At 48.0% G+C, this 23,402-nt stretch overlaps 2 protein-coding genes and 1 non-coding gene across 3 annotated transcripts in view; 1 reads left to right on the forward strand and 2 right to left on the reverse strand.

The window, feature by feature from the left end:
* LCT (lactase) overlaps window positions 1-23,402 on the reverse strand; it is a 64,174-nt gene that overhangs the window by 5,944 nt on the left and 34,828 nt on the right. The window contains exons 7-14 of the mRNA XM_006169722.2: window positions 17,737-18,379; window positions 15,338-16,888; window positions 13,661-13,929; window positions 10,075-10,365; window positions 8,659-8,857; window positions 5,503-5,705; window positions 3,603-3,712; window positions 213-347 (exon numbers count right to left, since the gene is read on the reverse strand). Of these exons, the coding sequence (XP_006169784.1) occupies window positions 213-347; window positions 3,603-3,712; window positions 5,503-5,705; window positions 8,659-8,857; window positions 10,075-10,365; window positions 13,661-13,929; window positions 15,338-16,888; window positions 17,737-18,379 (3,401 nt within the window). The remainder of the gene's footprint in view (window positions 1-212; window positions 348-3,602; window positions 3,713-5,502; window positions 5,706-8,658; window positions 8,858-10,074; window positions 10,366-13,660; window positions 13,930-15,337; window positions 16,889-17,736; window positions 18,380-23,402) is intronic.
* On the forward strand, window positions 14,770-14,876 carry LOC114006388 (U6 spliceosomal RNA). The gene has a single exon (XR_003548109.1). It is a non-coding gene; the product is annotated as a U6 spliceosomal RNA (small nuclear RNA).
* Window positions 21,686-22,012, reverse strand: LOC106734027 (60S ribosomal protein L36a-like). The gene has a single exon (XM_014584656.1). The coding sequence runs from the start codon at window positions 22,010-22,012 to the stop codon at window positions 21,692-21,694; it is 321 nt and encodes a 106-aa protein (XP_014440142.1). The 3' UTR covers window positions 21,686-21,691.

The following is a 23,402-nucleotide window of genomic DNA, read 5'->3' on the forward strand; positions in this document are numbered from 1 at the left end:
TAATAAAACCAGGCACGCCCGTCTTGAGGGGACGCACTTTGGAAGCCAGTGCTGACTTCTGCCAGCATGCTGGAGACTGCATTTGGGATCACGGCAGCTGGGAGCATGCTGCCGAGCCTGGTGGGCAGCACGGAGCCCTTCTCCGAGGCTCGCAGGCCTGAGTGAGAGCTGGTGCCTTTCCGGGTGTCCAGGCTCCCTGCTGGCGGACTTACCTGTCAGCATCAAAGGAGGAGATGAAAGAGGCATAGTTGAGGTTGTAGGCCAGCACGGTGGTATAGTGATTGAACCCAAAAAAGTCATAGGTGCCGTTGATTCTCCTCTTCTCACTCTCTGTGAATTCCGGGAGCCTGCACGGAAGGAGCCATTAAGGGTGGGGCTTCAGGAAGAATCATCAGAGAGAGAGCGAGAGGGAGAGAACCACTGACGGGACCGCCACAATCCTCCTTCCTCCAGTTCTTCATCCAGGCACAATCCTGGGTATGCATGCGCCCAAGCCCACCTGGGCATGGACCCTGGTCAGTCATGTAGAATCCAACTTCCTGTGTGCACCTTGCTGCTACACTCCTGCACGCCCAGCTCAAGGATCACACTTTGAGAAGAGAATGTCGTGAGGCAGGGCTGGGGGCACTAGTCCCACCTCCAGGCATTTGGCTGTGACAAGGTGGCAACTGGCAGGGGCCCGCAGGCACAAGGAGTGCCTGCAGCTCCTCCCACAGGCTGGGACCTTGCTTCCTCTCTTCCTGCTGGTAAAATGAACTGCAGTTTGCCTTTCTTAGAAACCTTCCCTGCAAGGGTACACACACGCATCTCTACCCCTGGATGGAATGACCTCTCCTCCCGATTCTACTCATTGTCACAGCCCAGCTCCACTGAGGTACTGCATCGTCTCCTGGGCCCACCAGCCCACCTTCTGTTTTCTTTGCACTGAGGAAGTTGGGGAATAGAATCCATGAAGTGGGCTGGCTCTGTAGCCTATGGGTTAAGGCAGCTGGATTCCACATGGCTGACCTCATGGTTCAAATCCTGGACTTAGCAGCTTGAGAAACATACCAGGTGTGCACGCATGTGCGTGTGTGCATGTCCAAAATCCCAAGAGGAGGGAGAAATAGAGGAGAAGGGATTGCAGTGTGACCATCCCCTGTGGGGTGTCTTGGTGCTTTCTTATCTTCCCTCTCTCTCTGGCCAGCACATGTGCCCTCTAGCAAAAAAAGAAAAGAAAAAAGAGAAAAGAAAAGCAAAGAAAGAAAAGAAGGAAGGAAGAAAGGAAATTTCACAGGCCACTGTCTTCCCAGTTGTTCTGCCTTGCATGGACCCCACCAGGCTGGCCCCAACCCAGGCCCACAGTAGGTGCTCAGCAAAGCTGTGTCAGGGTGCTGGAGTGCTTGTTGAGGACCAGAGTTGGCAGATCAGGCCTTTAGGCACAGCTGGCTCAGCAGGACTTGCCCGACCAGGCCAGGACACACATTGTAAGGAGGGAGTTGGTTTTTTTTTTTTTTTTTTTTTTTTTTGGGTTTTTTTTTTTTTTTTGGTGTATTTTTTTGCCTTACGGTATGTGCACTCATCAGAGACAGTGAAAGAGAAAGTGAGAAACCACCCCCCTGGGGGGATGGCCATGCTGTAGTCTCTTCTCCTTCATCCTCCTCTTGGGATTTGGGGTATGCATGCAGAAGTACCCAGCATGATTTTCAAGTTGCTGGGTCCAGGATTTGAACTGCTGAACTGGCAATATGGAAGTACAACACCGTAACCACCATGACACTGGCTGGTTCCCAAGAAGCTGGGTTCTTAATTTTTTAATTTAATTATTTAAAGAATTATTTATTTCATTTTATTATTATTTTTAATTTGCTATATGGAATGTGGGGCCCACCAGCGAGAGAGACAGAGAAAAACAGCAAGCTGCCAGGTCCAGGACACAAATCGTGGTTGGCAATGCACAAGTCCAGCACCCCAACCACCACGCCACCTGCTGGTCCAGAGCTGGGTTTTCAATCCTCACAGCTGAGTGTGTGGGGGAGGGTGGGGTTGGGAAAAGACACAAAGGCTAAGTTAGGAATCCATACCTCCTGAAACCCTTCTACCCTCCCTGAGTATGGGCTCATGAGCTATGTGAGAGCTGTGAGGCTGTTCCAGTCCAGCAGGCATCATGGGTCTATGTCCTTCCACACTGCACCCTGCTGTAGCTGGATGATTAAGCCGAGTGTGGGCCCTGGAGGCAGCCTGGTTTCAAATCCCAGCTTCACCAGTAATAGCTGTGTGATCTTGCCCTAATCTTTTACTTTTTTCTTTTTTTGCCATAGAGAATGTGTACTCACCATAGAGAAAGAGAGAGACAGTGAGAGGGAAAGTGAGAATTCATCCCCCCAGAGGGGATGGCCACTCTGCAAGGGATGGCCTTCTCCTCTGTTCTTCTCCTGGGATTTGGGCATGCACACATGTTCCCAGCATGATTTTCAGTCCACCAGGTCTAGGACTCAAACCACGGTCAGCCATGTGGGGGTCCAGTGCCTTAACCACTATGCCACCTGCTGGCCCCCAATTTGCTCTTCGTCATTGTTCCAGAGTATGTACATGTGCCAGAGAGACACAGAAAGAGAGACTGAGTAAGGGAAAACAAGAAATCACCCCCGAGGGGGATGTTCATGCTGCAATCTCCTCCCTTCTATTCTCCTCTCAGGACTGCCACGCTGCAATCCCTTCTCCTCCATTCTCCTCTCAGGATCTTGGGCATGCACATGTGCCCGGTGTGAGTTTTAAGCCACCGGGTCTGGGACTCGAACCGCAGCTGACTTCGTGGGAGTCCAGCAACATAGCCATCACACCAACTGCTGGTCCCCCAGCTTGTTCATTTTTTAATTGGAGTAAAAGTACCAGTAGGCCAAGCCGCCTTGGCACAGACAGTAGCATGCTGATCTATGGTGCTACAAGCCACATGGCTGACTACAGGTTTAGATCCACAGCTAATCTAAAGCATGGTGGGTGCTCACATCCAAGATCCTGACCAGCCAGAGGACGTGGGGAAGGGGATCAATGAAACCCTGTCAAGATTGCTTGTCTCTCTCTCTCTCTCATTCTCATGAAACAAATGAATTAAATTTTACAAAGCCCCTGTTGAGGTCTATCTTTCCATACCTTTCCCTTTCTTATGGAATAAACTTTTTAAAAAAGGAAAAAAATTACAAAGAGCTCAATAAATGTTAGCTGCTAGACACAAATCAGGTGGGCTCGGAAGTCTGCTTTAGTGCAAACCATCGCCATCTGCTGGCCAGATGACAAAATTACACATCTGGCAGTCTCCCACTCTAAGGTGAACGAGGACAGGATGAGCTGGGGAATTTGTCCTTGGAGTGAGGTAGTGTGGTTGCTGGGAGGTGGGTGTCCTTGGAGCAGATTTCCTGGTGGTTCTGAAGTTTAATAGCAACAATAGCAACTGCTTTCATCAAACACACAGTAGTGCCTGCTGTAGGCACAGAGCTCGACAAGCCTGGTCTCATGTCACCTTCCCAGGAAGTGAGGAAGCTCACGGACATAGAAACTTGCTAGAGATGCACCACTCCGAGCCCAGTGCTCAGGCGCCAGCCGCTGTGGCACCAGGACCTTACCGAGACTTGCTGAGGCCCGCGGCCAAGCTCCTGTCCCGGATCCGCGTCTTCATCACCTCAGGGTAGTCTCCGTTCTTGAAAATAGGATGTGCAAACCAGCCTCCCATGAACTGCAGGGGGTTGGGGCAGAGAGCCTCAGCATCACAGGCGGGCACACCATGGCAGTGCAGTGTTGTGCCTACAGGCCTCCGACCTAGGCACCTCGTTGCCTTTCTCCGGGACCCCACCCAAGGCTCTCACTCGAGAAGGTGTCCACAGGCCCCCTTGCCACATCTGTGCCGGCTTGGCTGTGGCCCACCCAGGGCAGGGTGGCTCTGAAAGCTTCCAGCTTCAGTGGGAGCATTTGCTCTTGGCAAATGCTTCTTGGCTCCACTTGGGAAGGTCCCGCAGAAGAGGAGGGGGAGACATGCGGGAGGCCTCAGGCCCCTAATTACCTCTCACCACAGAGCAGCTGCCCTAGTGCCCTCCTCTAAGTGCCTGAGGATCAATCAGCTTTGTGGGCAGGGCCGAGGCCCCCTTTCCTGGCTGCCCAGGCAAAGGGCAACTCTCGTTGGGTTTGAGTTTAGAGCCCGATAGTGGGGGATTGCTGGACAGACTTTCTTGAGCAAGGTCTAGGCCGTCCTCATTGTTAGGGCGGAGACTGGCGTCCAAGCACTGTGAAGCTGGGGGTCTGAGAAGCTTCTCAGTCTCTCCGAATCCTCCTCCCACCTGCTGGTGCCTGAAATGTGGGTTGAGGGCAGCCTTCCCCTCTCCGTGGGAGAGAAGGCCTGGGAAAAGGTCACATCATATCTTTCTGGGGAAGCTGATCCTAATAGGAGCTGTGTCTGTGCAAGTCCCGGGCAGCAGGGTCACTGCAGTTCACCGATGAGGGGCTCGGTGAATGATGCAACAGCTTCACATTTCCTGAGGTTTTAGGGTTTTGATTTCAGGGCAAACTATTATTGTTCCAGCTCACCAGTTCTGAGTCTGAAATGAGGGATGCATTTATTTTGCTCCAAGATAAGTTTCCCCAGCTGGCTAGCACACCGGGAAATTAAGATTGCCATTGCATTTAATTAGTTTGAGCAAACTTTCTTGTAGAATCTGGCAAAAGTATTAGACCCTTGGTGTCTTCCCCACCCAGGAGAGTTGGAATGCCATAATCTCCACTGACCCCAAAGGGAGAACCACTTTGGAGGGAGGCACCCTTGCCTTTCATTCCCAGTGAGGAATCATGTCTTCTAATCCCTCCAGACACTAGCAGGGGCAGCAAAAAGCTGTGTCACATGATCAGGGCATTCTTCCCCCCTCTTGTCCGGGGGTCTGCATTGCAGTAGGGTGGGCCATGTTGGCACCTGCTCTGTCACTAGTGTCGCTACTTCCTGGGGATGAAATTCCACAATCAAAAGGTGCATGTCCTTATTCTAAACTCATGGTGTTGGCACACTAACAAGTGCCACAGAATTTAAAGCTCTCAATGAAAGAAACGTCTAGGCTGGAGCAAAGAAAATCAAATGGCGACACCTTGAGGCAAAGTGTGACACTGCAGCCCAGTTCTAGTAGCTAACGTAGTCAAACCAGAGATTGAAGAGCTGGAATTCCTACGCGTTAGCACCAAGCCAATGTCACATACGGACTACACGAACAAATCATTTTTTCACCCTTAAAATAAAACCCAACCCCAAAAGACTTACCACTTCCTGAGTGGGTGACTAGGGCACTGCTAGTTCACAGGTGAGAAAACTAAGGTACGGAAAAGCTATGGATTTTTCAAAGCTCACGAAATGAGGTAATAGCAAACCTGGGCCTAGATCCCAGCCTTTGGTTCTCCATCTCATTCTGGTTTCACTAGACTATGACGGTGGGTGGGTGGGTGGGGGGACAAACAAGAATAAGGACAGTGCCCCGAGGAAAAACAGACCTGGACGTATCTCCTGGCTGCCTCCACGTCCTCCTGACTGGAGGGGTCTCTGGGCTCAGCCCAGTCGCTGCTGATGGTGATGGAAATGGTGCCGCCCTGGCTGGCTCGGTACTGCTCGTCGTAGAGATGCCAGGCCTCGGCATGAGCCTTTATGAGGTTGTGGCCAGCTATGTAGGGGGCCGTGCCAGGCCTGAAGGAGATTCCTGGAAAGACACACTTGGATGTCAACAGAGAACGAATGTGGTCGTGAGTGTCACTCCCTGCCTATGCGTGTCCTCTCCGCGTTTGGGACAGAGAGTGCAGTTTAGCATCAGGGACACTGGAATTCAGGTCTCGCTCTTGCTCTTATTAGCTGGCTGTGTCATTTTGAGCAACTAATTAGGCTTTTCGACTTCCTCTCTGTGGTTACAGGCAGCAGGGTGTGGGGAGAAGGCAATGAAAGAGCGTTAGGGAGGGCCTAGCCGTCCTGTGTCAGGCAGAGAGCAAGCACTCGGCAAAGGCCGGTGTCTGTCCCCTTGTCCCGTAGATGAGCTCAGGCAAAACACCTCACGTGTATTCCTGCAGAGGTGACATCTGTCTGGGACCCACTGAGAAAGGGAGGGTCGGAGGATATCGCTGACGCCGGTGGCGATGTGGAGATAATGAGCACAAAGCCACTCAAGGCTGCCTCTCGGGTGCTGGGAAATGTACCCCATAATGATTCGGAGGCCCACCTCCCCCTGCTCTTCTAGTTCTTAATGCAATCCTGAGGAATCACAAAGATGAACACAAACTCTCTTTCTCTCTTTTTTTTTTTTTTGAGTTTTTTTTGCTGTAGGGCACATGTGCTCGCCAGAAAGAGAGAGACAGAGACAGAAAGCGAGAAATCGCCTCCCAGGGGCAATGGCCATGCCACAATCCCTTCTTCTCCATTTTCTTCTTGGGATCTCGGACAGGCATGCACATGTGCCTGGCGTGAGTTTAAGCCACCGGGTCAGGGAATCAAACTGCGACTGACTACATGGGAGTCCAGCGACATAGCCATTATGTTAACTGCTGGTCCCAACACAAACTTACTCTTAGCACTAGGGAAAAGGGAAATTAGATGGGTTTCAAGGGGCAAAGAAAGGTTCTTCACCCTTTTTTTAAAACCCTGAGGGGGAGCCAGCAGTTAGCGTAATGGCTATGTTGTTGGATTCCCACGTAGTCTACTGCGGTTCTCGTCCCAGATCCAGTGACTTAAAACTCACGCTGGGCACTTGTGCGTGCGTGCCCAAGATCCCAAGAGGAGAATGGAGGAGAAGGGATTGTGGCGTGACCATCCCCTCTGGGGGGTGATTTCTCGCTTTCTGTCTCTCTGTCTCTGTCTGTCTGGCGAGTGCATGAACCTGCACCCTATAGCGAAAACCTTTCAAAAAAAAAAAAAAAAAAGATAAAATCCTGAGGGTCAGATGTATTTTGGAATTGAATGTGTTTTGTATTTTTTTTTTTGAGAGGTTTTCACTATAGTGCATGTGCGCTCGCCAGACAGACAGAGAGAGACATAGAGACAGAAAGCGAGAAATCACCCCCCAGAGGGGATGGTCACGCCACAATCCCTTCTCCTCCATTCTCCTCTCGGGATCTTGGGTACGCACGCACACGTGCCCGTCGTGAGTTTTAAGCCACCGGGTCCGGGACGTGAACCGCGGTCAACTACGTGGGAGTCCAGTGACATAGACATTACGCTATTTGCTGGTTCCTGAATGTGTTTTGTATTTGAGAAAAGTGGTAAGCTGTATATTAAGGATCAGAGACCAGCAGATGCATAATGGTTACGTTGCTGGACTCCCACGTAGTCAACCACAGTTCGAGTCCTGGACTCAGCAGCTTATAACACCCTGAGCACATGTGTGTGCATGCCCAAGATCCCAAGAGGACAATGGGATTTAATTTAATTTTATTTATTGTTGTTATTACTTCTTTTTTTTTAAAGAGAGATTTTTGCTATAGAGCACAGGCACTTACCAGAGAGACAGAAAGCAAGAACCACCACCCCCCAGGAGGGATGGTCACACCACAACCCCTTCTCTCCCAATCTCCTCTTGGGATTTTGAGCATGCACTCATATGCACTTGGCATGAGTTTTAAGCCACCAGGTACAGGACTTAAACCCAGTGAGCCAGTGATGTAACCACTATGCCATCTGCTGGTCCATGTTATTATTTTTTAATTGGACTAGAGAGAGAGCGGGGGAAGGAAAGCGAGGAAGCAAGCTGCCAGATCCCGGACTCAAACCGCTAGCCATATGCAAGTCCAGTACCCTAACCACCACGCCACCTGTCAGCCCGGGCTTGACATTTTATTTTTAACTAGCCAAGAGTATATGTGTGCTTGAGAGAGAGAGAGAGAAGGAAAGCAGCCCCCCATGGGGGCATGGTCATGCTACAATCCTTTTCTTCCTTTTCTCCATCCTGTGAGGATTTGGGGCACACATGCACATGTGCCTGGTGAGTTTTTTTTTTTTTTTAATAATTATTTATTTAATTTTATTTATTCATTCATTTATTTTAATTTGACCAGAGAGAGATACACAGAGAGAGAGAGAGGGAAAGTGAGAAAGCAAGCCACCAGGTCCGGTACTTGAACCGTGGTCGGCCATGTGGGAGTGTCCAGCACCTTAACCACCATGCCACCTGCTGGTCCCTCTGGTGAGTTTCTTAAGCCACCAGATCCAGGACTCCAACCATGGTCAGTCCTGTGGGATCTGGCTCCCTTAACTAGTAGGCCATGGGACCAGCCCAAGTTTCATTATTAAGAGAGCTCAGGTCAGCCAAATCAATGATCGGACCCTCTGGGATTTTGGACCTGAGGAACATGGATGGTGGACCTGTACAGCCCAAAGAACTGTCGTTCCTGCACCCATTCACCCACATCCCTGATCCCACAGAGCTTCACACCTGGGACAGGTCAGTCACTGAGTGAAGAGTGCAGTCCTCTGAGGCGCTGAGATAGGACGTGCCTGTTCTGCAGAGGAGGCTCAGAGAGGGAAACCCCTGCAGCCTTGACAAGAGGCAGCGTTTCTGGGGCACCGATTGGAGTTTTTGGCCACTCCTCTCTTGCCACCTGGACTTCCTCTCTTCATGGTGCTAAGAACGCCATGTTCCTGAGTCTGACAGCCAGGCCGGGGAGCCTTACCTGGAGCTGATGTCCCATAGCCATAGCCCTGGTTAGCAATGACGAAGGGCTCATTCAGCGTGATCCAGAACTTCACCTTGTCTCCCAGCCTCCGGAACAGCACGTCTGCATACTCTTTAAAGCGCTGCACGATGGTCTCGTTCTCCCAGCCTCCAACATCCTGGAGTGCCTGGGGCAGGTCCCAGTGGTAAATGGTCACCTGTGGGAGTTAGCAGCTTAAGGGCTCTGGACTCCCACATAGTCAACCACGGTTCAAGTCCTGGACTTGGTGGCTTGCTTTCTCATTTTCTCTCTCTCTCACTCTGTCCCTCCCTGGTTGAATTAAATAAATAAAGAAAAGAAAAGAAATAAAGTTAAAAATAAAATAATTCTTTTTAAAAAATTAAAAAATATTTAAGTTATTTTTGGAGAAAAAAGTTAAAAAAAAAAAAAAGGGCCCCCTGTGAAAAAGCCAGGGTCGCAGTTCCATCAGTCATGCTTGCTGCAGGAAGCCAGCAACGCTAGAGGCACTCGCACAAATGTCTCTTGCTAAAGCTAAAGATGGGGCCAGCAGGTGGCGTGGTGGTTAAGGTGCTGGATTCCACATGGCTGACTCTGTGGTTTGAGTCCTGGACCCAGTAGCTTGAAAAACATGCTGGGCATGTGTGCATGCTGCTCAAAATCCCAAGAGGAGAATGGAGGAGAATGAATTGTGGCATGGACATCTCCCCACCCCCCACCAGGTTATTTTTCAGTTTCCTTCTCTCTGGCAAACACATGCTCCCTATGGAAAAACAAAACAAAACAAAAGCCAAAATACCCCCACACACACACACACACACAATCATCAGGTGGCATAGTAGTTAGGGCCAGCTGGAATCCTCGCTGGGGGGTGATTTCTCGCTTTCTGTCTCCGTCTCTCTGCAAGTGCATATGCCCTGTAGCACAAACTTCTCGAAAAATATTTTAAAAGTTGAGAATGATGAGACTGAAAGTCTCAGAGACTTTTTTAGAGGAGAAAGATGAGTTGTCTCTCGGGAGGGGAGCTAGATGGCAGGGGGACAAGGCCGGGAAGCCGGCTCTTTCATGACTTTATTCTGCACCATGCGCATTATTGATAATTCCGAAATTAAATTCGAGTGGCTGGATGGAGAAGTGATGAAACGTGATGCTCTGTGAGACTGACCACGTGGGGAGACTCCAGACCTCACTGTGTGCCCATTGGCACACGTGTGGCCATAATCTGGGGCTGGCTGAGGCTAGGGGTGGAGTGCAGTACAGGACCTCGCTGGCATGGCATCTATCTGTCTCTCTCTGTCTGTCTCTCCTCTCTGTCATGGAGGAGATAAATAAACTTTAGAAAACCAAATGCGAACGCAGCATTTTGTATATGAGTAAGTGTGGCCCTGTCCGAGGCCTGGCAGGAACCTGCCTCACCTGGGGCTGGATGTTGGCAGCGAGCAGCGCATCGATGAGCCGCACGTAGTAGCTCAGGCCAGCTTCGTTGATGTGCCTGGTGGTCCCGTCAGGGAGGACGCGAGTCCAGGAGATGGAAAAGCGATAGTGGGACACGCCGAGGTTCTGCAGCGCAACCAGATCCTCAGCGATCTTGTGGTAGCTGTCGCAGGCCACGTCTCCGGTGTCATCGTTCCCAACCCTCAGCGGAGTGTGAGAAAAGGTGTCCCAGATGCTGAGTCCTTTGCCATCTGCCCTCCACGCTCCTTCAATCTCAAGATGACAAGACAAGGTCTAGTTAAGTTCCTCAGCCAACGCGTGAGTTCCCTTCTGTCAGTGGGCGAGGCCCAAGTCAGGGCACTCCTGCGCGTCAGCTCCTCTGGGTGCGCTGGCTGCCACCCTGCAGGCTCTGAACACCCATAGCATTGTGTTCACTCATGGGACCGTCACCTGCACTATGCAATTGTGCACTCGCTGACCGGCCTCCTGGAGACTGTGGGATCTGGGCATCCCACCCTCAGTGTCCCAGGAATGAGGCAGCATGCCTGGTGTGTGCATGTATATTTCTCTATGTAGTCAAATATAGGAAATGAGAAGACTGGCATTAACCCTGTGAAGTTATTCCAGAATTGCAAGTATCAATGCGAACTCACGTGGTGGTTGTTTTTTTTTTAAAGAAATTTTTGCTATAGGGCATGTACGCTTGCCAGAGAGACAGAGAAATGGAGAGAGAGAGTGAGAAAATGGAGAGAGTGAGAAATCACCCCCCAAGGTGGATGACCACACCACAATCCCTTCTCCTCTGTTCCTTTCTTGGGATTTTGGACATGCATTCGTGCACACATTCCCAGCATGAATTTCAAGCCATCGGGTCTGGGACTTGAATCATAATCAGCCATGTGGGGGGAGTCCAGTGCCTAACCAACCTAACCACTATACCACCAGCTAGCCCTACTAACTCATGTTTTTCGATATGCATAGGGACGTGGGTGGATCTAGAAATGTATATATAGGTAGGTGGTGGGTGCTCGCTGAAGATTCAGTTGAACGTTCCATGTCTCCCACCCCTAATCAATGATGCCAGGTGTGGAGACCAACTTTCTAGTCAGGACAGATGTCACAGTTTCTGTGGCTCTTGCCTCTCTTCCACCTATTCTGTAGGGAAAAAACATAACCCACTGGGAAAATGTCTACCTATGGTGTTAGGCAGTACGGCAGGCACAATCTCTTGGTTTATCTTAAACATTTCCACATGTATGACATGGCTGGGTGTAGCTTAGGCAGTGTGAGCATTCTAAACAAGAATGTGTGTCCAAGGTTGACCTCACAGGGCCACGTGACAAGCCCAGATCAAGAGTGTCCACTGCATGGCTCTCTGTGGGAGACTGAGCAAATATGTGACTATCCTGAGGATGTAGGAGCCAGAGAAGATACAAATATAGAAATCAGGAAGGTTGGCATTAACCCTGTGAAGTACTAGAATTGGCGGTATCACTGTAAACTCATGTGTTTTTTAATATACATAGAGACATGTGTGGATCTAGAAATACATGTAGAAATGTGTGTGTGTGTGTTCAGACATATTGTACAGTGGTCTTCAAAAAGTCCATGTGGAGAATGTGAATTATGAAAAAATTGTGCATGATTTTCTAATTTATTTTTGCAAAATTGACCCACACTTTGCAGTTTTTCACAAACTCTTTTAAGTCCCTCATACATTCTCTAACTGTCCACTGAGAAGACCTAAAAAAATAATCCCAAGGGCAGTAAGCATACCTAGTGCCCAGATTATAATTTCAGAATGTCATTCTTCACTAAAAGGAACCAGGATTCACTAGAGAAATGTCTTGTGTAGGGCTGGACCAGAAAAGGTACAGTGAGGGGTGGCTCTGTGGCTTGGTGGTTAAAGGAGCCAGATCCCATAGGGCTGACCATCGTTCAAGTCCCAGTCCCAGTGGCTTGAAATACATACTAAATACTGATAGCGGGGCCATCAGGTGGGTGGCATGGTGAAGGCGCTGGACACCCACAAGGGTGATCATAGTTCAAGTCTCGGACCTGGCAACTTGCTTTCTCACTTTCCCTCTGTCTCTCTCTGGTGAGCCTGCATGCCCTGTAGCAAATTAAGTAAATAATAATATGATAAATAAAAAGCATAACTCGTTAAATAAAATAGGACTCCATAAGGCAATACTGATAATACATGTCAATATAATATTTATAAAATAAATAAAATATAAATAAATAGGAGAAAAGAGAAAGCTCTACCTTACTGTTGAATGTCACCTAATATAAAAGAAATGATTGAATTAGAAAAATCACCCTGAGTCGAAAACTCCTGCTACAGAGGATTCTGCTTGCCTGAAATCTAATAGACTCATGCCTCTGAAATCTTGCCCTTTTCCTTGCATAAGCCTTTCATGTGAGGTGTTGGCTGGAGCACTTAAAAGGACCAAGAGATGGATTTCCCTGAGGCCACAGGACAGGATGCATGAACAGTTTTTGTTTGCCTGCTAATTAATTTTTAGACATTTTAATAAATGTCTACATATGGCAGAATTTGGTTAGAGACCTTTTTTTTTGTTTTTATTTTTTCAATTTGTCAAAGGGTGCGTGCACTCAGAGAGCAACAGAGAGAGAGAGGGAAATGGAGGGAGTGCTCTCAATGAGGCATGGTCACAGTGCAATTCCTTCTCCTCCTGTCAGGATCTTGGGCGCACATGCACATGCACTTGGTATGTTTTCAAGCTAGGGGCTGGGATTTAACTGTGGCGGTGCATGTGGGATCCAGTCCAGGCAACCATCAGGTCATGGTGCTGGCCTGCTGAGACGTTCCACCTAACCTGGTAGAGTGATTGTCTGGGAGTAGGCAACCCTCACTCACATTAGTCCACATATTCTCTGCAGCAGTGGTCATCTAGGAAAAGGTCATCGGCTGAGCGCACCAGGACTGGGTGACTCACAGCACCGGCCCTGCCCAGGTTGCATGCTGAGCACACAGAGCCCTCTACTGTGGCAAAGAATGTAAACGGAGGCAGAAAATGGAAAAGAATGCATTCTGACTGCCAAGCAAATCATTTTTTGCTTGTATCTTTTGTTTTTCTGGGAGAAAATAAAACCATCCAATTTCCTGCATTAGTAAGCCTCATTTGGCAGGGATAAGGCAATGGTCTGATGTTGGTAGGCCATCAGGAAAAGCCCAAGGTCATCTTTGGAGCCCATGAGCCATCTGCCCGTTTGGAAGAGACTAGCTGAGGAATAATGGGTCCCAGCGGAGACTCTTATATTTACATCTTTGCCCAGCTGTTCTGCACCTGCTCCCCCTGCTCCACCTGGCCCTGCAAACACCCATCTCAGCACAGCCCACCCACCACGCCGGTCTGACAGAACTGGGAGACGAGAAGAGGGTGAGCTATTGGAAAGAGGACCCCTGCTCCGTGACACCTACACCGCCCTCCAGAAGCTGCTGGAATCCCCTGTGCCGTGCCCTCCTCCCCAGTACTAAGCCTTGATCCCGGAAAACAGAAGGTACACGGTCTGCAGCGTGCAACTGCCCTGAAGCCCTCACCTGATACGCGGCGGAGGCCGCACTCCAGATAAAACCGTCGGGAAACCGTCCATACAGAAACTCGTCCTCCTTGGGGAGCGGCATGCCGTTGTTGGTAATGACCTCTGTGTAGAACCTGGTGGAGGCTCTTGCCGTGCGAGGCCTGTTCATGTTACTGAAGTCAACGTGGTATAGCCCAAACTTGACTGTGTAGCCTGACTGCCACTCAAAGTTGTCCATGAGAGACCAAGCGGCATACCCTCGTAGGTCGACACCATCGAGCCTGTAGGCTGGGGCCATTACAAAGGGAGCAGAAGAGAGCTTTACACCAGGGGCAGGATCTCGGGGAAGCCCAGCAGAGGGCCAGCTCCTCAGCTCAGGTCATAGACCTAAACTACCAGCAGGTACACACAGTAACGCGCACCCCGAGAGACCAGCAGGTCATCCCGGCACGCCTACTCTCTGTCAGCACCGATAAGCCCACAGCTGTACTGATGACTGATCTTCCTGAAATCAAGTTCTTCTGTAAAAGGGACGTGTCTCAAATTCGAGGACCTTGGTCCACTTTAGAAGCTAAGCAGAAGTGTGGACTTAGAGGAGAGTTTCTTGATCTGGGGTGAATGCAAGCTCCATGGGGCAGAACTTTGTTTTATTTACCAGCTTCCCCAGGACCTAGAGTGGAACTTGTCACATAATCGTTCCTTAATAATGAATAGATGAAATACTCTTTTAAGGAATCTGTGTGTGTGTCTTTGTGCTTTTTCTTTGGGGAGATAACCATAACTTTTTTCTTCTTCTTCCTAATTGCCAGAAAGTGAATGTGCTCACTAGAGAGAGAAAGAGAAAATGAGAAAGCACCACTCCCTCCATGGGGAGTGACCACGCCACAATCCCTCCTCCTCCATTTGTTCATCCTTTTGTGATTTGGGGCACACATACACACCCCCAGTGTGTTTCTCAAGCTGCTGAGATGGGGACTCAAATGGCACAATCACATGAAATCCAGCCACTTTAACCACCACTACACTTGCTGTCCCAACCAGAACATTTTTTTTTTTTTTTTTTAGCTTCTCAAGGGAATCAAACTCCTCAATAGGTAAAGAATTGTGGAATCAGAAATAGGAGAGACTGTGCTCGCTTCGGCAGCACATATACTAAAATTGGAACGATACAGAGAAGATTAGCATGGCCCCTGCACAAGGATGACATGCAAATTCTTGAAGCGTTCCATATTTTTTAACTGTTGATGATGACATGTATAGTATTCTCAACTGGATTGATCTGAGAAGTATTTCATGATGGGCAAAGTATTTTTGCAAGCAAAATGAGAAATAGCGATTGACTCTTTTAAAAAATAATTAGAATAATAATAATGATGATTGGGGAAAACATAGAAAAGATATCGAATGTTGAAGCGGGGAGATTGATGTCTTAGTATTGACTGACATGCATGGCATTCCCTTTTGAAAAAGCAATGTAATACACTGTAAAGTTATATGTAATCCAATGTAATATAAAGATTATGATGATAATAAAAAATAAAAACTAAAAATAAATTAAAAAAAAGAACTCTTAAAAAATAAATAAAAAGAAATAGGAGAGACTTGTTGATAGTACATAACCTCCTGCTCCCTATTTTAGGCACGTAACATGTGGAATGTTGGAAGATTTGGGAAGGTGAACTGAGCCCTCACATACCTTTCAAAGCCTCATTGATGTAGGTTTTGTGGTAAAATATCCTCTCGGTATCTTCCAGTTTGTCACTCGTCAGTCCCACTCCATTTTCAGTGACATAGATGGGGATGTTGCCGTACTCCTCCTTGATCCAGTTCAGCAGTCTTCTCATCCCCCATGCTGCAGCTCTGTTCGTGGCTGTGGAAGGCCACGAAGGGTCCTCCTCCTCCGTCAGCTCCCTGTCATCTTCGTAGGAGGGTGGGTTTAGCCTGGGTGTTTTATGCTGCACGATTCTGGAGGAGTAGGTGTTGAGGCAGAAGACATCGGCTGTACCCCTAATGTATGCCTTCTCTTCCTCAGTGAAGCTCGGCAGGCGGGAGGTGGCTAAGTGTTGTAGCTCACTCCTGTTCCCCACTTTCCACTTCATGGCATCAGGATAGTCTCCATTTCTAAAAATAGGGTGAGCAAACCAACCTAGGGAGAATTGCAGGCTTCGGTCAGCTGCTTCCACGTCTCTTGGGACGTTCGGTGACTTGGGCTCTCCCCAGTGAGTGTTGAGGCTCAATGAGATGACCCCCTTCTGCTTCTGCCTGTATTTCTCATCATAAGTGTGATAGGCCCTGGCGTGGGCTTTGATGACTGCATGGGCAACTTTGTAAGGTGCCCAGCCTGGGTCCTTCACACCTGGAGCAAACTCCCCTGAGCCATAACCCAACCATGCCTGGTACATGGGCTCATTAAAGGTCATCCAGAACTTCACTCTGTCACCAAAGGTCTGGAAGCAAAAGTCGGCATAGCTGTCAAACAACTCAATCAAGGAAGGATTCTCCCAGCCTCCGATATCCTGGAGGGCCTGGGGCAGGTCCCAGTGGAACAGTGTCACCATGGGAAAGATGTTGCTAGCCACCAAGCCATCGATCAGCCTGTTATAGTAATCAACACCGTGACTGTTGACAGAACTGTTTCTCCCAGTTGGGAAAATCCGAGACCAGGAGATGGAGAAACGATAGGCTTTCACTCTCAAAGCTCGAAGCATGTTCAGATCAGCGTCCACTTTGTGATAGCTGTCGCAGGCTATGTCTCCAGTGGCATTGTCTTTCACGTTGCTCCCCGGAGTGTGGGTAAAGTTATCCCAAATGCTGGGACCTTTGCCATCTGCATTCCAACCTCCTTCGATCTGATAGGCTGAAGAGGACACACCCCACAGAAAGTCATCTCGGAATGTGCCATGGTAGAACAAATCTCTTTCAAACTTGGGTTGGTTGGAGAACTTTTCCCAAACTACTTTAGCCTTGGAGGGCACCTCAGAAGGGAAAGTGAGGGCTCTGATCTTAGAGGAGAAGTCTGCCATGCTAGTTGTTGGGCGTCTTTTTATGACCTTGGTGAGGAAACCATTCTTTTCAATGATGCTGGTGAAAAAGTAGGCAGATTTCCTGGGAGTCCTTGGCTTACTGCTGTCACTGAAGTTGACATGGTACAGCCCAAATCTCTGGCTATAACCAGAGGGGCCTTCGAAGCCATCAATGAGGGAACGAGCGATGTAAGTACGAACATTCACTGAATCCTCCTTGATAGCTGTGAAGAAAAAACAGGATTTTATTTTTATTTGTGATAGAACGTGAACATGAGAAAGAGAGGGTCATCTCCCAGGGTTTAGTCATGCCTCAGTTTTCTTCTAGTCCTCCAGTCTGTAGGATCTTGGACACCCTTGCTCAGTGTGTTTCAGGCTGACCAGGTCAGAGATTCGAACCACAGCCACCACATGGGATCTGGTTTCGTTTCAGGAGCACATTACATCTGCACCACAGAACTGGCATAGAATTGTTATGAAATAAACTAATTTTTATTGAAAAATTATAAGTGAAGTTTGTGTTACTGATGACGCTTTCAAAAAGTTTTTTTGGGGGGGCCAGAAGATGGCATGGTGGTTAGGGCACTGGACTCCCACATGGTCAACCATGGTTCCAGTCTCAGACCCAGTGGCTTAAAATTCATGCCAGATGTGTGTGCATGGATGCCCCAAATCCCAGGAGAATGGAGGAGAAGGGATCGTGGCATGGACATCACTCCTAGGGGGTGATTTCTCACTTTCCCTCTCACTGTCTCTCTGTAGTGAGTGCTTGTGCCCTATGGCAAAATCTTTAAAAAAAGAAAAGGTTATGGGGCGTGATGATTGACTAGGACTCAGATGGACAAAAGGTAGAAGTGAGGCATTCTAGGGAATAAAAGCGTAGGAGCAAAGACAGGAGGCTTCTGGGTAAGGACGTCAGGAGGCTGAGGGAAAGCCCTGCTCTATCACCACAGTGCTCTTCTTTGGGCTTTGCCTCCCTGGGAGTCTGTCTTTGTCCCATAAAACAAAACTCTGAAGACTTTGAGGAGAAGTACCACCCACCTTCCAATACCAGCATATCCATTGTTCTTACCCTTGAGCACCTCATTGATATATTGATTGAAGTAGTCTACTCTCAAAGAATCATCAAAGAGATTTTCACTTTCCCCTGTGGGCATGCCATTCCCAGCCAGATATATTGGAACTTTTCCTCGGGTATATTCCAAGGATACAAACTGCAACAGTCTCCTTATCCCCCAGGGCACTACACGAATCCAAGGGGATGAGGTTTGGGGCCACGAAGGGTCCACATGTTGGGAGAATCCTCCAATGGTGTCATAGCTGGGGTTGCAGGTAACTTGGGCCTTGCTGATGAGGCGGGAGGTGTAATGAGACAGACCCAGAAAATCAGAAGAGCCTCTTAGGAGCTCTTTTTCTGCCTTCGTGAACTCAGGGAGCTGAGCCACAGGACTGGGACACTGTTTGTTCATCTGTAGGATCTGGGCCTTCAGGGCAGCTGGGTAGTCTCCGTCCACAAAGATGGGGTGTGCAAACCACCCCAGCATGAAGTGCAAGAAGCGCTCAGAGGCTTTCAGGTCCTCTGGCCTCTCTGGAGACAGGGGTTCTGCCCAATCTGAGTTCAGCACAATGCCCACGTGCCCCTGCTGTTGGGAGCGATGGTGGTGGTTGTAGTGGTGCCAAGTCCTGGCGTGAGCCTTGAGGATCAAATGAGCCACCTTGTGAGGAAGAAAGAAGGAAATACAGTGCTTCGTAAAAACACCATTGTCAATAGCCCTAACAAACTAATGACAGGTCAGCAACAGCAATGTCAACAAATTAAAACCAATGTCAACAAGTCATTAAAGACAACAATGTGAAGTCATTAACAAGGCTAAGAAGTTGAGACCAGCAAATGGCATAATTGCTGGACTCCCATATAGTCGACTGAGGTAGAGTCCTGGACTGGTGGCTTGAAACTCACACCAGACACATGTGTGCATGCCTAAGACCCTGTGAGGAGAATGGAGAAGGGATTGCAGTATCATCATCTGCCCTGGGGGGATGATTTCTTGCTTTCTATCTCTCTATCTCTCCAGTGAGTGTACCTGCCCTACAGCAAAAATCTGTTAACAAATTTGTCAAAAACAAATAACAACAAAGAAAGCAATGTTAAGAAGTTAACACTGATGTCAAGAAGTCAACATCATCAACAAGTCAATCCCAAAGTCAACAATCTCAGCATCAACAAATCAATACCAGGCTGGTCTGTAGCCTAGGGGTTAAGGGAGCTGAATTCCATCTGCCTAACTATGGCTCAAATCTTGGCCCCAGCAGCTTGAAAAACACAATGGGCACATGTGCACGCAGGCCCTAAATCCTGAGATGGAGAAATGGAGAAGGGGTTGTGGCATGACAATGTCCCATTGTGGAGTGTTTTCTTTCTGTGTATGTGTGTGTGTGTGTGTGTCTTTCTCTGGCAGTTGTGTGTCCTGTAGTAATTTTTTTTTTTTTAATTAAAAAACCTGGGCCAGCAGGAGGAATGGCAGTTAAAGATGATGGACTCCCACGTGGCCAACCACAGTTTGAATTCCAGATCTGGTGGTTTGCTTTCTCACTTTCTCTCTCTCTGGTCAAATTGAAAAATAATGATAATAAATAAATGTATAAATAATTATTTTTAAAAACTTTAAAAACCCAAATCAGGAGTCAGCAGGTAGTGTGGTGTTTAAGGTTCTGGACTCCAACATGGCTGATCATGGTTTGAGTCCCAGATCCAGAGGATTGCTTTCTCACTCCCCCCTCCTGACTCTCTTTAGTCAAATTAAAATAAATAAATAAATTAATTAAATTAAATAAATAATTCTTTTTTTTTTTTTTTGGAGAGGTTTTCGCTATAGGGTGAGTGCACTCGCCAGACAGACAGAGAGAAACATAGAGACAGAAAGCGAGAAATCACCCCCCAGGGGGGATGGTCACGCCGCAATCCCTTTCTCCTCCATTCTCCTCTCGGGATCTTGGGCACGCACGCACACGTGCCCAGTATGAGTTTTAAGCCACCGGGTCCGGGACGCGAACCGCGGTCGACTACGTGGGAGTCCAGCGACATAGCCATTATGCTAACTGCTGGTTCCCAATAAATAATTCTTTAAGAAAAAACAAAAAACCCAAATCAACTGGGCCAGCAGGTGGTGTGGAGGTTAAGGTGACTGGACTCCACACAGTTGACTGAGCAGTCAGAGTCCTAGACTTGGTGGCTCAAAATAATGCCAGGTGCGTGTACGTGCATCTCCAAAATCCTGACAGAAGGGATATGGTGTGGCCATCCCCTCTGTGGGGTGATTTCTCTTTCTTCTTTGTCTCTCACCAACAAGTGTCTGTGCTCTATGGCAAAAACCTAAAAACAAATACCAATATCGATGACCACATTAATCATAATGATGAGTGTATATTGAGCTCATTGAATTCTCTTATGTAATCCTTAAAACAACCTCATGTGGCAAGTATATACATAGAAATATTTTTTTTTTGAGAGAGATTTTTGCTATAGGGCATGTGCGCTCACTGGAGAGACAGAGACAGAGAGAAAGAAAGCAAGATATCACCCCCTAGGGGGGATAGCCACACCTCAATCCCTTCTCCTTCAGTCTCCTCTCAGGATTTTGGGCATGAATGCACACACGGCCCAGTGTGAGTTTTGAGCTGCTGGGTCTGGGACTCGAACCGAGCTCAACTATCCGAGAGTCCAATGGTCCCAGCAAGTGTAATTATTATTATCACTTTACAGGTGAGAAAAATAAGATCCAGAAAGGTGTATTAATTTTGTGAGGCCCGTAATCAAGAGTAAAGTGAGAATACAGAACCTAGGTAGTCTGGCTCTAAGCTGTTATTATTACCTACCATGCTAATCCGCCTCTGTACTCAGTAAGTGCTTATTAACCAGTTAGTCCATGGTGGGGATGGCTATTTAACTAACACACAAGAGCGAGGACTACTCTTTCTAGCCTACTTGTTTTCCTCCCTACTTATTAAAATCTAGGATAAAAAAAAAATACAACCAGGACTTTGGTAGACTTGACTTACAGTCTAACAAAAGTCAGCAGCTTTCTTCAGAGGAGTGATCATGAGAGAACAGAGGGACAAAAGGGGGCTGTCGGGAGTATAAGTTTTTTTTTTTTTTTTTTGAGAGGTTTTTGCTATAGGGCACGTGCACTCACCAGACAGACAGAGAGAGACAGAGAGACAGAAAGCGAGAAATCACCCCCCGGGGGGATGGCCACGCTGCAATTCCTTCTCCTCCATTCTCCTCTTGGGATCTTGGGCATGCACGCACACGCACCTGGTGTGAGTTTTAAGCCACCGGGTCTGGAACTCGAACCGTGGTCAACTACATGGGAGTCCAGCGACATAGCCATTATGCTAACTGCTGGTCCTGGGAGTATAAGTTTTGATTTAAATCTTGACTCTGACACTAAATTGCTCTGTAAACTTGGACAATCTTCTCTCACCTGCAAGAAGTGGAATCTATCCGAAGGATTAAGTGAAAGAATTATGTAAAAAGCACCAAGCAGGGAACCAGCAGTTAGCGTAATGGCTACGTTGCTGGACTCCCACGTAGTTGACCGTGGTTCGCGTCCCGGACCCGGTGGCTTAAAACTCACGCCGGGCACGTGTGCGTGCGTGCCCAGGATCCCGAGAGGAGAATGGAGGAGAAGGGATTGCGGCGTGACCATCCCCCCTGGGGGGTGATTTCTCGCTTTCTGTCTCTATGTCTCTCTCTGTCTGTCTGGCGAGCGCACGCGCCCTATAGCGAAAATCTCTCCAAAAAAAAAAGCACCAAGCAGAAACTTAGCGTGCAGGAGGGAGCTTGCTAAAACTTGGCCCCTGTTCTTCATTTTCTTTCTTTTTTTTTTTTAACCATGAATCAAATTTCCCCAAAAGGGGAATTTTATTGATCACTTTATTCCCTCACAAAAAAAGACCAACTATAATCAAATGAGGTGAACATTCACCTCAAGATTTTGTTGTCTTCATAATAGAAAAGATGAGGCTTAGAACTGGATCACTTGACCCTTTCTCTTCTTATCTCCTCCCAGTTCAAAATGCTTGCATCTCTTAATAGCCAGCCTTCTCTTAGCTCTGCAGTTGGGCTCTGCACATTCAAGCCTCAGCACAATCTTCTTTGTAGTTTTTGCCTTTTTCCAGAAAATAGACTTAGTCTGTCCACCATGGCCACTCTGCTTCCTGTCACAACGCCGCTGTCCCTGAGCACACAGAGACTCCTTGCCCTTTGTGTACTGTGTCACTTCAGGAGGTTGATGCTTGCCACGCTTCTTACAGTAGGTCCAGCGGGTTTTAGGGATGTTCACCATGCTTGCGGGCCTGCTATCTGCACAGAAAGCTTTCTTCATTTCTTTTTATCATCTGAAAAGAATGACACCTATTTTTGAAGAATTTCATATCAAAATATGCCTGAGGAAGTGAAACTCTTGGCACCTCTCATGTCCCTAATATTTGTCCTAAATGGGTCCTAAATTCCAATGGCACACTGCGCTCGTTTGCAAAAGGAGGGACGTTTCCCTTCTAAAGCGGGCAGTGTCAAGCAGGGTGCAGTGGGCCGTCAGACAGCTGTCAGAAGCTGTGTTTCTGCCACTGCGTGATGACATCAAGTGTTATCCACTGATGTCGAGAAAAAGACAAGCGCTAAACCGAGGCACGCCGGCCACACATACTCACAAAGAAGTCAAGACTGGAAGGAAATTTGAGAAAAATATTCTCTCATCACTAGAATAATGAGAGAAATCTTTTATTCTAATTTCTTTGCTTAAAGTTATTAACTGAATTGTCCTCTTCCTCACATTTCTGTGTTAAACCCCTAATCCCTGATGCGACAGCATTTGGAAAGATGGCCTTTAGGAGGTGAGGTCATAAAGGTGAGACCTCATGATGAGATTAGTGTGCTCATACAGAGAGACACCAGACAGCTTTTTCTCTCTCTTTCCATTATGTGATAACATGCCAAGGAGGCAGTCTGCAAGTTAGTAAGATGCTTCCCCAGGAAACAAATTTGCCAGCACCTTGATTATTTTTTTTTGAAGGGAGTTGTTTTTTTTTTGCTATAGGACGCGTGCAGTCGCCAGAGAGACAGAAAGTGACAAATCACCCCCATGGGCAGGGCCACTCTGCAATCCCTTCTCCTTCAATCTCCTCTTGGGATCTTGGGCATGCATGCACATGTGCCAGCTTAAGTTTTAAGCTGCTGGGTCTGGGGCTCAAACCACGGTTGACCACATGGGAGTCCAGCAATGTAACCATTATGCCATCTGCTGGTCCTGAGCACCTTGATCTTTAAACTCCAGAACTACAAGAAACAGTGTCTGGTGTTTAAGCTGCCCAGTTTACTGTATTTTATTACAGCAGCCTGAGTTGACAAGACAATAGTATTACAATGTCTTAACTAATAAATAAAAGGAAAGGGACCAGGAGTTAGCGCAATGGCTATGTTGCTGGATTCCCATGTAGTCGATCGTGGTTCAAGTCCTGGACCCGGTGGCTTAAAACGCACACCAGGCGCGTGTGCGTGCGTACCCAAGACCCCGAGAAGAGAATGGAGGAGAAGGGATTGTGGTGTGGCCATCCCCCCTGGGGGGTGATTTCTCACTTTCTATCTCTCTGTCTCTCTCTGTCTTTCTGGCTAGTGCATGCACCCTATAACCAAAAAAAAAAAAAAGGGACCCAACAGTTAGCGTCATGGCTCAGTAC

The sequence above is a fragment of the Tupaia chinensis genome, unplaced genomic scaffold, assembly GCF_000334495.1.
Source record: "Tupaia chinensis unplaced genomic scaffold, TupChi_1.0 Scaffold147433_1, whole genome shotgun sequence".
NCBI classification, from domain to species: Eukaryota; Metazoa; Chordata; class Mammalia; order Scandentia; family Tupaiidae; genus Tupaia; species Tupaia belangeri.